We start from the raw sequence: 16188 nt of genomic DNA on the forward strand, positions 1-16188 counted from the left end.
TAAGAGTTGCAAAGAGGAATCTGTCCCCTTTTTCCTCAAAAGGATTCTGTAGGATTGACATGTTAGCTTTTTGGGAGCCAATGGTCAAAATAGTTTAGCAAATTTGACTTTTGAATACGCTGAGGTCCAATCACCAATTCGGGGGTCTGAAGTGAACATGTGATCATTTTTTTTACATTCAAGTGAAATATCACTGTAATTCAGAGAAGGAGGACTCGTTAAGAGAAAAAGCGGCCAAACCAATGCAAAACAAACAAAAAAATATTTTATTGCAACTTAAAATTCATTCCCTAGACAATTGAAAATGCACACGCTGGATGGTATTAGTAGACATGGTGAAGATGCATTTGGACAATTATCAACGTTGATGAACATGGGGATGTCAGGAAGGTTACTTTTTCAGGTTATTGGACTTCCTGAATGTAATGTTGGCAAAAAGGAACTTTCAACATAAAAACACTTAGTTTAACTTTTTAAAATGTCACTTCTTATATTTATTAACCTTGACAGTGACTGAAGAATGAGGTACAGAAAACTTTCCAGAAGTCTGAGTATGGAGAAGTCTAAGGCACTTTGAAGCCCCATTATTGCATTATTAAGTAGGATTAACTCAGTTATGAAATTCCCCCACACTCCAGGTTTATTGCATACAAAAGATCTATTTACGGACCTCACTGAGGTGTTGTGGGGCTTCATGCTTATAAAGTGCTTCAGGCGCCTTTGAAGAAAGGCAACATACAAGTATAAAATCATATATTTCAAAAGAAATGAAGAGACAATTTTGGCACAATAGGAAGAGTGCGTCCTATTTAAAGAACCACAGTTGGCTATTTATAAAAACCCCTCACCTCAATGGTTTACGGGTTTTTTTTTTGTTTTTTATTTAAGAGAATGAATGTTTTCTGTTGCCAGTCTTGTAACCCTCATTTTCGACCTGGCTGTGTCGTCAGAATTCCTTGAAGAGTTCGCTAAAAATACAGATGCTTGGCCCATAGCCAAACCTACAGAATTAAAATCTCTAAGAGTAGTACTCAGGCAACCATATTTTTAGAAGGATCTAGAGGATTCTGACACACAGCAAAATTCAAAAAATATTTCTTCAGAAAGATGCCCATTTATTAAACAGTAATTTTCTTTCAAAACATTTTTCTTAAGATTGAATACAGTTGGATCAGGGTATCAATTTCTTATTGCTTTTTTGTCTTCCCATGTCCCACACAGACTCAGAGTTCATCACACATACACGCACGCACGCACGCGCACACACACACACACATTTTAGTTCTGCCCTTGAATTAAAATCCGATAGTGGTAAAATCTCATAGTAACAAATAAATGCTTCATCAAGAAGACACGCAGGGACTTGCAATTCATCCCCACTGTGCCCAATGCAAATGGATGTTTCCCATTTGCCAGAACGGAATGGTTTACGCATTTCCAATTTGGAAACAGGTAAAATCAGCACTTCCTGGGAAACATCAGCTGAGTGGATGCTGACAGAGAAGAGTGAGTGTGCTTTTGGCAGCCAACCGTGAAGCAAGTCTGTGGTGAGTGCTCCAGTTTGAAGACTGCCTGCCTCTAGGCAAACACCTTAGGAATTGAAACGATTTAAGCGCAGTGGATACCAAATATGGGGTGCTGCCTCAAGGTAAATAAAATCAAATAGTGAAAACCAGTGACTGTAATTTAAAATATCTTTGAGAAAAAAAAAAAAAAAAAAGATCAGCTTGCTCCACTGCAATTCTTAACGCCATTTTAGTAACCACTTTCATCTCCTGACTGGCCTGAAGTCTTCAACATACTAGCTAGTCTAACATAGAGAAGAGAGTGATTTCGCCCCTGGTGGCCTTCACATATATCTCATCATGCTGCCTACATCAGGTTTAAAATAGAAGAGCTCCCTCTGGGTGCCTTTCAGTGGAACTAATGGATCCTACAGAGAAATTATATTTCTTTACACAGAGAAAGCCTTTCGAGGCTGGCCAAAATGTTTACAATGTCAGGAACTCACGAATAAGGGTAAAACAGAATAGTCCCACTTCTTGGAAAAAGAAAAAAAGGAGGGGTGGTAAATACAGGCGATAGAAGCTACATATACAGTACAAAGAGAATAGGATTTGTAACAAACAAAAAATTCATTCAGAGTCAGCCACAGTGAAATTTCGCTATGAGAAAACAGTCTGTAGTTCCTTCCAGTATCCTCTAAACATTAGAGGTAACTTTGTACAGAAAGGTTGTTGGAGCTGGCTTGGGCAGCAGCCTGCTGCATGTATGCCAGGAGGGTAAGGCTGCCAGAAGCAAGATAAAACCTCCCAGCAGGACACAGAAGCCACTGAAATAAAACGCAATGTCATAGGTCTGGGTCCAGTCATAAAACCAACCTGAAAAGAGAGAAAGAAAAAAGTGAATTTGATAGAAATAGTAAGACTTGGAAGCCATCCTCTAATTTTACCAATTTTATATACAGTAAGGATTAGGATAGATAAAACCCCATGTACTCTATAGCAGACTCTTAGGAGTTAGCAGAGGAGACTCTCCCAAATAATCTGGACAAGAATAAGCAGGCATTTTGAGTTTCTCCTGAACACAAAATGAACACAAATCCCTGAGCAAGTATACTGGCCTTTTTATCAAACTGATTATGAGTAAATCATTACCATCAGACATCTATGCAGATTTACTTTGTGCTAATCTTTGCTACTATTGTAATCTGGATTTCTATACCTGGAGATGTTACAAAGAAGAACAGTAAAAATGGGTTGCTTTAAGAAATATCTTACCAACAATTGGTGGTCCAAGGCTATTCCCAAGTCCAGCAAAGAACATTAATATCCCATAGGCATGGGCCAATTTTTCAATTCCCACAGTCTTTGTGGTCACATATGGGAAGATGGACCAGTTACCAGTAAGAAACCCTAGAATCCCAGAAAGTATTGCCAATGTGACATAACTTTTGGCAAATGGAATTGCACACAAGGCCAGGCCCATGATTATTAAGGTTGCTACGTAAAGATATAAGGTATTAATCCACTTGAAGTCAGCCAGTATCCCTAGAAGGAGTTTACCAACTGCTGTCATAATGCCAATAATGGAAATAAGAGGCATAATGAGTTCTTCTTCTTTCACATTTGAACTTCTTGCCACATCTTCCATAAGTAATGAAGGTGGAAATCCTCCAATGTCAAAAAGAAAGATAGCAATGAAAAGTGCTAAAAATACTTTGTTTTTAAAAAGAGCCACAGTCTCTCCACAGTAGTTTTTATATAATTGCCACTTCCTCTTGGCAAGCTGTTTGCAAAAATATGTCTGTTCTGCAACTTTCTTTTTGTACGTTTCTGTCTCTTTTGAATGTGCCATTGTTGTTGGGCTTTTATGAAGTAGGCTCTCCTGTTTCCGGCCACCACTGCCAAAGGTGCTCTTGCATGTTTCCTCAGCACTGTAGCTCTTTCCAAGAATGTTTGTGTTTTCTTCCAGGTCCTTCTCTTTTTCACTGTAAATGGAGTATCTATCTGGTGCACTTTCCAGAGCTGTTTTTTCAGGCAAAGGGCAATCAGAGGGCTGGAGGGGTCTCATCAGGCTGCCACAGGCTAATATATTTAAAGCTAAGGCGCCCACAATCAGCAGGCATCCATCCAGCCCATAGAACTCAATCAGCAACCTCTGCAGAGCAGCATATATAAAAAGTCCAACACTTGAACCTAAAAAGAAATGGGAGATGTTCAATCTTAATCTCTTATAATTCAGGGTTCTCAGAACAACCATTATTGATATCAGCCAAAGAAGAATTGTAAAGGAAGGAGCATGGTTATATTCCAATTAACTTTTATTTATGGACATAGAAATTTTTATTTCACATAATTTTCAGATGCCCTGAAATATCCTTTTGATTTTTTTAACTGTACAAAAATGTAAAAATCATCCTTAGCTCATGAGCTCTCTAAAAACAGGCAGTAGACCAGATCTGACCCATGGACATTAGTTTACCAACCCCTGTTAACCATGGAACAAAATTGCTTCCCCAAAAACCTTTGTTTCATGCTCACATTCCTTTTTTTTCCCAGCAATGTCAGAATATTTCATGTGGGTTTTTTTGTTGTTTCTTTTCAATTTTTAAAAAATTCTACTGTGAGGTTTTTTTTTTTTTTTTTTTTTTGCTTGTCATCTTTTTCACTGAAGGTGGATGCTATAGGCTGAATGTTCATGTCCTCCCAAATTCACAGGTTGAAATCCTAACCCCCAATATGATGGCATGAGGAAGTGGGGCCTTTGAGAGGCAATTAGGTCATGAGCCCACTGAGCACTCGTGAATGGGATTAGCACCCATATCAAAGAGACCCCTGAGAGCTTCCTTTCCCCTTCCACCATGCACACATGCCACACAGCAAGAAAATGGCAGTCTGCAGCTTGGAAGAAGTCTGTCACCAGAACCCAAGCATGCTGGCATCCTGATATCAGACTTCCAGCCTCCAGAACTGAGAAATACATTTATGTTTTGTGGAAGTCACCTAGTCTATGGTATCTTGTTACAGCAACCCAGAAGGACTAAGTAGATCCACAATTCTCCTTAATTTTGCTTCACCTAGCTTCCTGTGAGTTGAAACTGAAAATTCCTTAATTCTGCCAAATCTTAACTGTCCAGAGTCGATCCATTTTTATTTCAGTGTGCCATGACCCAGTCTCTTATGCCCTCCTTTCTAGGCAGAGTGAAAGCATGTAGCATACAACTTCTGGTATCTTTGGCACACATACAAATTTGGACATTAAGGGAAACCCTAGTTCATAATGATAATATCTCATGCTTTTAGTACCCTGCTATGTGCCTTACATGTATGCTTCTTTAAGATTCCCAATAACTTCATGTGATGAGTACTATTATTATCCCCATTTTACAGTTCAGAAAACTGAGGCTTAACTCAATAGTTAACAGGACTGTTAGAAAGTCTGTCTATTTCCAGACAGCAAGTGAGTGACACAGGCAGGATTCAGACCTAGGTGGTCTGGCTCTGGCGTCTGTGCTTGTTGCCACATTACAATGCTTCTACAAAAATGTAGTGTAGGCAAGACCTATTGTCCTTCAAGCTCATGCCTACCTTCACACTAATGCCTACCTTCACACTCCATCACACTCACACACCTGTGGGAGATCCTGTAAGGTTCTTTGAACTGCATTCCAACTGCTTTGGATTCTCTATCTCCTGTTTTTGCTATTTCTTCTTCAGTTCTGCCTTAGCCCAGCTGTGTCCTCAAGACTCTGGCCCCATCTCCTCTTAGATCATGATTCCTATTCCCCCCCTGCCAATACTTCCTTAAACCACCTTTGGGAAATATCCAGCTCAACTTAATTCAGTCTGGAATCACTTTGTTGCCGCTAGATTGATCTCAGGAATAAACATTAGTTTGGCTCCTGCTGCCAGACAAATCATTGTATTTACTCCATTTACCTCAAAGTCTGACCTCCCAGGAACACCCGCTCATTAACAAGTAGCATATGTAAATGTGCCACTTTCACTAAACTTGGCAGCTCTATTTCCTAAGCAAACTGGTAAAATATTGGCCACAGAAAATTTTGATAAGTTCTCTAATGAAAAGTTTGATAAGTTTGATAAGTTCTCTTAGGAAACAAATCCATCTGAAAAGTGAAATGACACTTTAAAACATCAGAGGAAGTCCAGAAGGCTTTTATATTTACATTTCCCTCAGTAATCATCTCTTGATTATTAAAGGAAGAACAAGAGTGAAGAGTCTGTCGTTTAGATATGCACATGGCCAGGGGAATGCATTCATAAATAAGTACTTTAGAAAAATTGTACATTCCACAGTAAATGGAGATGGCAAGATGCCAACAGTAGGCTTTTCGACAGAGCCCTGGAGTCTCCATTTTCCTGGCATTTCTCCTACCTTTCTCAGGGAGAAGGTGCCTTACATAAGTACAGGCTTCTTCTTTTACTGAAGCTCTCACCAACTTGTGACTCTCAATGTACGGGTCCCATAAGCTTTTCTTTCCTTTAGTATATTGGCCATTGAATGCCCCAGATTTTTTATGTATGCATCCTAGGGTTTTCTGGAAGCACTACTCTTATTTACTGTGGAAAATAAAATTTCCTTCTCAGGCTAGAGTAAAAAAATATGCTACCTAAGTGGTAGCTGGGAAATGGTTGCTTAAACATATCTGTGTTCAGTAACTTTTAACTTTAATTAGAAAACTGAATAGTGACAATGCTGTACTTATTTTGAAAATGTACCTGTTGAAATTAGGCCAAGAGCAAGGCCTCGGTGACTGTCAAAATACTGGCACGTAATGGTCACTGTTGCAGTATATAATAAACCACATCCGAGTCCTGAACATAAGAAGACATTACATAAATCAAGACAGATTATACTACTTCAATGCAAAAAAAAAAGAAAGAAAGAAAGAAAGAAAGAAAGAAAAAGAAAAAATAACATCTCCAGTAGGTTGTTCTGTTACTGATTGGCTATAACTCTTCAGAGTATGGACTCCTAGGTTCTTTGATGTCACTCGTACAGCTCCAATGGACATATCTGTGCAGGCTCAGTTTTCACTCCACACCCATAGGGTTGGAATCAAGTGAAAAAAAAAAAGTCCAATTTCTGAAGCATGAATGAATAATGCAAATTTAAATTGCGACATTACAGGGAGATAGAGATAATGGTTAAGTCACCAAATAACACCAAATAGTAAAATTTAATCAAACTTTCCCGTTCAGTCTCACTTCCAAGTTCTTGCCCTCAGTTCAGTGTCCTTCCTCCTCAAAGTGCTCTAAATAATTTTAGAAAGTTCCCTTCATTATTCCATGCTATTTAGTGAGAGCTTATAGCTTGCACACCCCCAGTCTGCAAAACAAAGGCCTCTGGGGTTCTCAGGTCATCCCATCACAGTAAAATATATATTTGTAAGTTTCCTCCTTCAGAGATGCAAACTACCTTATTTACAGTAAAATGTATTTGATTTAGTTTGAAATATGTTTGCAAAAAAAAGGAAGCAAATACACTAAAATATTAACAACTGTTAAATTTAAGTGGTGAGCATACAGTTGTTTGCTATACTATCCTCTACTTTTCTGTAGATTTGAAATTCTTCTATAACCTAAAAGAATACCTTACTAAATTTCCTTTTTTTTTTATTTTTTAACATTTATTTATTTTTGAGAGACACAGAGAGATAGACCATGAGTAGGGGAGGAGCAGAGAGAGGGAGACACAGAATCTGAAGCAGGTTCCATGCTTTGAGCTGTCAGCACAGAGCCCGACGTGGGGCTAGAACTCATGGACTGAGAGATCATGACCTGAGCTGAAGTTGGACGCTTAACCGACTGACCCACCCAGGCGCCCCTAAATTTACCTTTCTTGAGACCCAAGGACTATATTTATCTCCAGATCTTCTCCAAGGCTTTTGTTTGTTAGCTTAATCGTTTCTTCCCTATTTAGCACCTATTAAAGCCAGTTGGTTTTTCATAAAATTTTCCTCTAGCTTCTAACTCATGACTTTTTGCCTTTCTTCTGCAATATCATCTGTTCTTGAGGATCATTCTATAAACAACACATAAGCCATAGTCTAAAAACTGGATTTGAAACCACGGCCCATTAAATGAGTTAAGATCATTGTCATTGCCTTTCATTGGCACCTAAACTATGATTAGAAAGAATACATGGGCTTAACAAATATATTACATAAGTGTTTTAGGAAATTAATAATTTAAACAACCTAAGACTCTGAGGATTATGTGTGATTCCATAAAAAGTCTTCTTAAAGAAATGAGATAGACTAAAACAATTATATTTTAAGTAAAAAGATTTTTTTCTCCTTTAAAATTTTTTTTTTTAATTTTAGAGAGAGAGAGGATGAACAGGGGAGAGGGGCAGAGTAAGAGAAAGAGAGAATTCTAAGCAAGCTCTATGCTCAGCATGGAACTCAACCCAGGGCTCAATCCCACAACTCTGGGATCATGACCTGAACCAAAATCAAGACTTGGATATTCAACTTACTGAGCCACTCAGGCACCCCTAAATAAAATGCCTTTCTTGTTTGATTTAAGGGAAAAAATATTATCTCATGAACTAAAACATGAGTTGCACTGATTTATACAGTTGTCACTACTATTCATATATAGGACTCTTCAAGATATGAAACAAAACTGTTTCTGGGGCGCCTGGGTGGCTCAGTTGGTTAAGTGTCCAATTTCAGCTCAGGTCACGATCTCATGGTTTCAAGCCCAGCATGAGGGACTGTGCTGACGGCGCAGAGCCTGGAGCCTGCTTCAGATTCTGTGTCTCCCTCTCTGTCCCTCTTCATGCTCTTTCTCTCTCTCAAAAATAAATGAACATTAAAAAAAATTTTTTTAATGTTTCTGAATAATCAATTTTGAAACCAAAAAATGTCACCCTTGACTAAGACTATATACCTCAGAAAGGCTTTGGAGGCAGAATGAATTTACTTTTCTGTGATTTGGTTGTCAGGACTCTGTAAAATGTTAGGCATGAGAGACAAAGGGGAAAAAGACATTTCTGATTACTAAATGTCAACGTCAGAAAAGCTGAAACACCAACTTTTAAATTTTTAGCCTGAAACCAAAAAAAAAAAAAAAAAGACATTTTAAAAAATTATTTCAAGGCCCTGGGTTTAATAGTTAATGCTATTTCACTTGTTTTTTTTTTTTTTTTTTTTTTTTTTTTTTTTTTAATGTAGCAGAAATTTGAAATGCTTTCTCCTTAAACTTTTCAAAAAGGTACCATGATGCCTTCCTACATCTGCATCAGGACAACCTTAAACTGGAAGTTATTAGAGAGGGGTCCCTTGAATCCCCACGATCTCTCACAGAGTCTGTAAATTCAAAACTATTTTCATAATACACTAGTCCCCCACTTTTCTGCAGTTTTGCTTTCCATGGTTTCAGTTACCTGCAATCAACCACAGTCCAGAATGCTCAGATGATCCTCCTCCTGACATATCATCAGAAGGTCAGTAGTAGCCTAATGCTATGTCACATGCCTATGTCATTCATTTTGCTTCATCTTATCACTCAGGCATTCTACCATCTCACATCATCACAGAAGAAGGGTGAGTACAGCACAATAAGATATTTTGAAAGAGAGAGACTACTTTCACATAACTTTTATTATAGTATGTTATTACTGTTCTATTTGATTATTTGTTATTGTTGCTGATTTATTATTGTGCCTAATTTATAAATTAAACTTTATCACAAGTGTGTACATATACATAGGGGGTGTACATATACATAGGGTTCACTATTATGAATGCTTTCAGACATTCATTGGTGGTCTTGAATGGTATCTCCTGTGGATAAGTATCCCATGGATACTAATATGTTCTCTGCTTTTTTCACTGTGTTTACAATTATGCTGATGGAGCAAAAGAGATGGTGATAAAACCAGAAGTGCCTTAGCACAAATCAAGGTATTGGTACCAAACTTTGGTATCAAATTATGCTACATAATCATACACTCATAATAAAAACAAACAAAAATATTTTAAAAATTCTTCATTTGGATTACAACAATTGCTGCAAGGAAAACCCTTTACACAATTATTTTAGTAGCCAGCTAAAAGAGCCCCCTTTTAATCTTGTGACCTTATTTTTATTTGAAAGAATATCTGACAGACAAACTAGGGTTACCCAGACTTGGGTATTTGGTAGACACTTTTTTGAAAACAAACTAAGAAGGGAGAAAACTGGCAGTAATTGTTAACAATAATAAAATCCAAAGTTTCCAGAAAAAGAATTTTTGAAAACTGATATCCATTACCATGATTTTGACAGCTTTCCAATAAATAAAGATTTTCTGATGAGTCTGCTGGTGAAAGTAACAAAAGTGATGTTTTGATGTTGTATAATGAAATTTGTCAACATTTAGAATTCTTTCATAACTTAGTGAACCAGTATTTTTCAAATAACCGATTCATGATATTACAAAATTAGGTTTGAATGAAGATCCATTCAAAGTGCAGAATAAACAAATATAAGAGTATGAAAAGTATATTGATGTAGTACCAAGTTCCATATTACAATTAACTTTGGAAAATCATCACTCATCAAGTTTTTGTAAAGTATCGAAGAAGAGTATCTACAATTACCTGAAAAGGCTATTAAAACTCCTTTCTTTTCCAACTACATCTTTATGTGTGACAAGATTTACTTCATACATTTCAATTTAAAAAAAAAAAACAGATTGCAACAGATTGTGTACAGAGCAGATATGAGAATCCAGATGTCTTCTATGAAGCCAAACATTAAAGAGATTAGCAAAACTGTAAAATAATGCAACTCTTCTCACAAAAGTTTGTTTTTCTTTTGGAAAGTAGAGCTATTTTTCATAATAAGTACATTATTTATGTTAACATATATTAGGTTTGTTATTATCTTTAAATGAATTACTCAAATATTTTCAAATTTCTTAGCTTTTAATAGTTAAACTTAACAGAACAAATATCAGTAAGTATAATCCATATATTCAAAAGCTCCTTGGGGTCCTAAACAAAAGAGTGTAAAGGGTCCCAAGGCTGTAAAGTTGGAAACCACTATCTTAAAGCATCCCTTGACCAAGGAATTTGACCAATCATTTTTGACCATTTTTTTGACCAATCACTTTTTATCAAACACCTATCAGTGAAAAAATTCTGACCATCAGCCTGCAGTATAAGCGTAATGATTTTTAAACTAAATACCTACATTACTAACAATTCAAAGCATAAACATTAGTATAATATTATTGTTTCCCTTTACTTAAATAGGTAAAAACTAAATATTTTTACATGTTCTAACATTTCCTTTCCACATCTTATGTTCCATTTCACACATCTCTGGGCAAGATCACAACTTCAGAGGCCACTATTCCCCAACCTCCCTCCGTCTTTGCACCACCACTGCCTCAGTTAATCTCATGTTTTCTGAGCTGAACTCTGGCTTCCTGATCACTTTCTCAGCTTCCAGTACTTTTTCCAGAAATCTATCTTCTAAGCTGCTGCCATACAATTCTCATCACATCATGCTCCTACAGTAAAGTCCATATAAAAACATTTTGTCATCTGGCTTCTGTTGCATGCCAATCTTTGATATATTTGCACCTACTCACATGACTTCCTCAGTACTTAAACAAATACCTATAAAAACACTGTTATCAGGGCATCTGCGTGTTCAGTGAGTTAAAGTGTCCAACTCTTGGTTTTGGCTCAGGTCATGATCTCACGGTTCATGAGTTTGAGCCCTGCATCGGGCTCCGTGCTGACAGCACTGTTATCCATGACACCTCACACCTCAGAGCATTTGAGCTCCCGCAATGTCCCCCTCCCACCCATTCAACTCCCCTTCAAAACCCATGCCCATCTGACCTCATCCTACCTGTCCTTCCAGACTCAGCTCAAGCATGAGTTCCTGCATGAAGCCTGCTTCAGCACCCCTCTTCCCACAGGTATGTGGTATATCAGCACAGGATGTTGGTTTCATTTTATCAACGCATTTATTTTGCTGTGTTATGTGTTATAAATTTACACGTTTATTCCTCCAACTAAACAGCGAGCTCTGAGGGCAGGTGGCGTCTTATTCATCCAAGTATCCTGGTTCCAGGTCTGAGCCTGGCACAGAGTGAGTGTTCTTAAAAGTCTGTTGAATGAACCTCCCCACAGAAGTTATCCTACTGCCATTCCCCATAAATCTCATTTGAGTTCTTGCATTTTTCTCTTCCTGTCTATGTCTCTATTCATATAACAAACACAAACACACTTATATGTATGTATGCGTGTGTATATATATTTTTAATAATATCTTTATACCTACTCCCCACTTAAATGATGCTAATTTTTTTACTTTTTACTTTAGCCAGAAACTAAATCTTAGCTTTAAAAATATTAAAGATTTTTTAATTTTGTAATAATTAATTTACAAAGATAACATCATTAGAAAGACAGAATTAGAGGGGCGCCTGGGTGGCGCAGTCGGTTAAGCGCCCGACTTCAGCCAGGTCACGATCTCGCGGTCCCGTGAGTTCGAGCCCCGCGTCAGGCTCTGGGCTGATGGCTCAGAGCCTGGAGCCTGTTTCCGATTCTGTGTCTCCCTCTCTCTCTGCCCCTCCCCCGTTCATGCTCTGTCTCTCTCTGTCCCAAAAATAAATAAAAACGTTGAAAAAAAAATAAAAAAAAAAAAAAAAAAAAAAGAAAGACAGAATTAGAATTATATGGTTTGAAAAAAGATACAACTAATTTACAAATTCTATGCATTATAGGAGGATGCTTTGGGCAAATCACACTAAACTTCCTCATTTTCTCATTTTTCTCAATCTTTACCGATAAATCAAAAATGCGTAGATCAATTAAACTGGTAAGAGAGTTATAAGGAGAAAATGTAACTGAAGTAAAACACTCTGCTATTAAAAAATGCTTCTAATTTAGAATACATAAAGCAAGCATCTCTAAAGAACTAGCATGTGAATAAAAGCATGCAAAGTGGAACTTTGATTTATTTTAGGAAGACAAGCATTAAAACATTTGAAATCGTATACATATTTTTAGATGTCTATGAATTCTTTTAAAATATCCTTTATTACATACATATATTTGTGTGTAAGTGAATAGATATCTATCAAGCTCCTACATCTGTATATGAAACTTCTCCCTGAATATTATTTTTAGGAAAAGGAAACATTTAGTAACAGTGCATTTTAGCATGGCAATCTTAAAAAGCAATACGGGTGAAGCTATAGAATCCAGATTCTGTGTGGGGTGGGGATAGGGTACTGCCCAGGACATTCCCGGTTTGGCCACTAAAAGTATCAGATCCTCGGAAACCTGTTAGCCCTGGGAAAACGAAGACAGTGGTCACTGTAGTGTGGGGACCTGTCTGTCAGTCATTTGGGAGAATTCCCCTTATGTATGTTTTAAAGCAAATCACCTTTAAACCTAACCTAAACTTGGGTTAGGATAAGCAATTACATATAATATTCCAGAAATATCTACTTCTAGAAATGAAATTGTGGGAAGGTAACTTAGGATGCCAAAAAAAGATAAGTAACTTTAGCATATCCAAATGCAGTTACTTTTATGTTTCTAGCTTCAAACATCTGCATGGAGAGTTAAGAAGTGCAAGCAATTGGCTAGCTTTTTTAATAAACTGGCTCTGACTTTTGTATGCTTAGCATGAGTACTTATGAGTACTCTGAACATGACATTGACTAGTTAAGAGCACAGGCTTGGAAATCAGACTTGGATTCAAATCCCAGCTCTATCAGTTACTGGCTAGGTGACTTTGGGGATTAGAGAGTTTACTGAAAGTCTCTAATTCTTAGTTTCTTTATCTTTAAAACAATCTCACAAGACAATTGTAAAGATTAAGAGACATAAGGGTGCCTGGGTGGCTCAGTCGGCTAAACGTCCAAGTCTTGATTTTGGCTCAGGTCATGATCCCAAAGTCGTTGGATCAAGCCCTGGCAGAGGCTCCATGCTGAGTGTGGAGTCTGCTTGGAATTCTCTCCTTCTCCCTCTCCCCCACTCACTCTCCCTCCCTCTCTCTCTCAGAAAAAAAAAAAAAAAAGATTAAGAGACCTAAAAAATGTAAAAGATTTAGTATCTGTGCCTGAAATATAATAAGTACTATAAAAAATAACCATTATATTGATATATGTTTTCACTTTTCACCTGAGTATTATGACATTATGTCAATAATAGCTTCAGACTAATTAGAAAATCATAGTTCCTTATTACAATTGAACATCTATGAGAGAAAAAAGACTTTCTTTAATGATATAACCATTAAAAACAAAACAAAACAAAAAGGCTTATAAAACTCTAACTGCTAAAATGAATGCCAGGAAATGACCTTTATCTCATTTGCCATAATTGCAGTAGGAGAATCAGACTCTGCAAATGTGGTTTTTTTCCTCCCAGTCTCAATACACTGTGCAGATTCAGTCCATAGGCAGATATTACCATGAAAACAAAGTTAGAGAAAATTGAACTTTTCCAAAATCCAAAAGGGAATAGCAAGCAAACACTAACCAGGTAGCTAAAGAACAATAAAGTCTAAAGAAAAGAGAATATAAGACATTGATCTTGAGTTGTACTTTCCAGAAAAGCAAAAGGAAATTATTGGGGAGAAGCCTGAGCTCATTAAGCATTGATTTCCTGCTGGCCCCCCTGCACTCCAGCCTCCCACATCATACTTTCTTTTTCCTGATTTGGCAAAGTAGTTGAGAAAATAGAAGCCTGAATTACCAGGATTGGCAGTGTGGCTTACAGTCCCTTGAAAAAGGGGAAACTTCCATTTTATGTTAGCTACAAAAACTGAACAAGATAACATCGTATTTTCAAGATGATACTTTTTAAAATATCAATTAAGGGGTAAAACAGAATTAATTAATAAACTTTAGTATTAGCCAATTAATAAACTTTAGTATTCTTTTTGATATTGTGTATTATAACTAAACATACTAAAAAGCTTTAATTTCTCTTTCTATCTTCCCAATCTGTTATACAAATATTGCTGATTCAATAAAGCTTCCTCATTAGCAAAAAACTGCTGCTGTGGTCTTGAACTAAGTGGTCAGCAAGGAATTTAAGGGAAGGGAAAAACATGTGTGAAACACCTCTTTGTGCCTCTGTAGATACATTTGCTCATGAATGGGCATGATAGCTCTGTGAAGTCATATTAGTCCCATTTGATAAAAAATAAAAACAGAAGCTCAGAGAGAATAAATAATTTCCAAGGTCACAAAACTAATAATAATGGTAATGCTAGCTAATATTATTGCATTACTTAATCAATTCACAAAATCCTAAGGTGGATGTCATTATTATATGTAGTTTTAAAAATGAGAAAGCAGAGGGGCACCTGGGCGGCTCAGTGAGGTAAGCTACGGGCTCTTGATTTCGGCTCAGGTGATGATCTCAGTTGTGAGTTTGTGAGTTTGAGCCCAGCATCGGGCTCCACAATGAAAGTGCGGAGCCTGCTTGGGATTCTCTCTCTCCCTCTCTCCCCCTTCCCCACTCACGCTTTTTCTCTCTCTCTCAAAATAAATAAACTTTAAAAAAAAGGGAAACAGAAGTTAAATAACTTGTCCCTCTGCATATTGTCTATCTTAAGACACCATCTAGTTCATTCTAGACAAATGAAAATGCTTAGTATACAATTCAGCACAGAAGTGGTGCTCAGTGAATGTTATCATCAGACTGAATCTTTATTGCTATTTCTAAGAAATTCAATACTAAAAAGGAAAATGAGTTTAGACAGTAATAATTTCCTGTCACTTCCTTTTCAACTGGATACTCTAAATGGTGACAGAATGGAAATATCATTGTTCACTATTATCTCACTTATTGATCCCACAGATATTGTGAGCCCTGTATTATAAGCCAAAAGAAAGATGAAAGAAGAAAGAAAGAAAGAAAGAAAGAAAGAAAGAAAGAGAAAGAAAGAAAGAAGACGTCAACCATGGTAATAAGTATTAATTGTCTGCTGGCTAGGAGTAGCTCATGGGGCCCCAATAGATACCAGAGAGAGTGATTTTTTTTATTAACTGAAATCCAACTCAACTCTTTTTACTTATTTTTTTTTTTATTTTGCTTGACTTCATTTTGTCCTCACAAAACCTGTGTGAGGTAGGTTTCCCAGCCTGCTTTCATAGATGAAGGAACGCCATTCGTGATCAAGTGTACTCAGGCTCACAGAATCTATGTCTTCTGACCGTAAGCCCAGCACTCTCTCTTTGAGCTCACAATTTCTTCTCAGCTGCAGGGATTCAGAACCTATGACCAAATCAGAGTGTTCAAGAGCTGAGCCTGTTTTCTGACCTACAATCCACTAAGTGAAGGAGAGGCTGGGATACCAGGAGGAAGGACATTGTAACAAACACTATGACAAGTATATGGATAACAGTACCCTAAACATTTCCCCAAAGACAACTATGGCCACTTATTTAGGGAAAGTGGGATACCTTTAGAGCACTATTGGACACAGAACATGAGCTGGCATTGTTAACTAGGGGCCTGAAGCATTTACATGCCCTTCCCTTAGAGTGGTCATATGGGGGCCAGGTAATATATAGGATCATGCCTCAGGTCTGGCTTACAATGGATCCACTGAGTCCATGGATGCATCCAAGTTCCTGATATTTCATTGGCTCACACATACATGGTGGTTGGTATAACTCCCTACATTGTTC

At 37.2% G+C, this 16188-nt stretch overlaps 1 protein-coding gene across 4 annotated transcripts in view; it reads right to left on the reverse strand.

Moving 5' to 3' along the window:
* Window positions 1-243: 243 nt before the first annotated feature.
* SLC16A9 (solute carrier family 16 member 9) overlaps window positions 244-16188 on the reverse strand; it is a 57745-nt gene continuing 41800 nt past the window's right edge. For 3 of the 4 annotated variants that reach the window (XM_086679756.1, XM_086679757.1, XM_025918368.2), the window contains 3 exons: window positions 6243-6338; window positions 2781-3698; window positions 244-2381 (listed from right to left, as the gene is read on the reverse strand). In XM_086679756.1, the coding sequence (XP_086535882.1) occupies window positions 2203-2381; window positions 2781-3698; window positions 6243-6338 (1193 nt within the window). In that variant the 3' untranslated portion in view covers window positions 244-2202. The remainder of the gene's footprint in view (window positions 2382-2780; window positions 3699-6242; window positions 6339-16188) is intronic. The other variant, XM_086679758.1, reaches the window with a different exon arrangement.

Source organism: Puma concolor, chromosome D2 (assembly GCF_028749965.1).
Source record: "Puma concolor isolate L17-30 chromosome D2, mPumCon1.1.hap2, whole genome shotgun sequence".
NCBI classification, from domain to species: domain Eukaryota; kingdom Metazoa; phylum Chordata; class Mammalia; order Carnivora; family Felidae; genus Puma; species Puma concolor.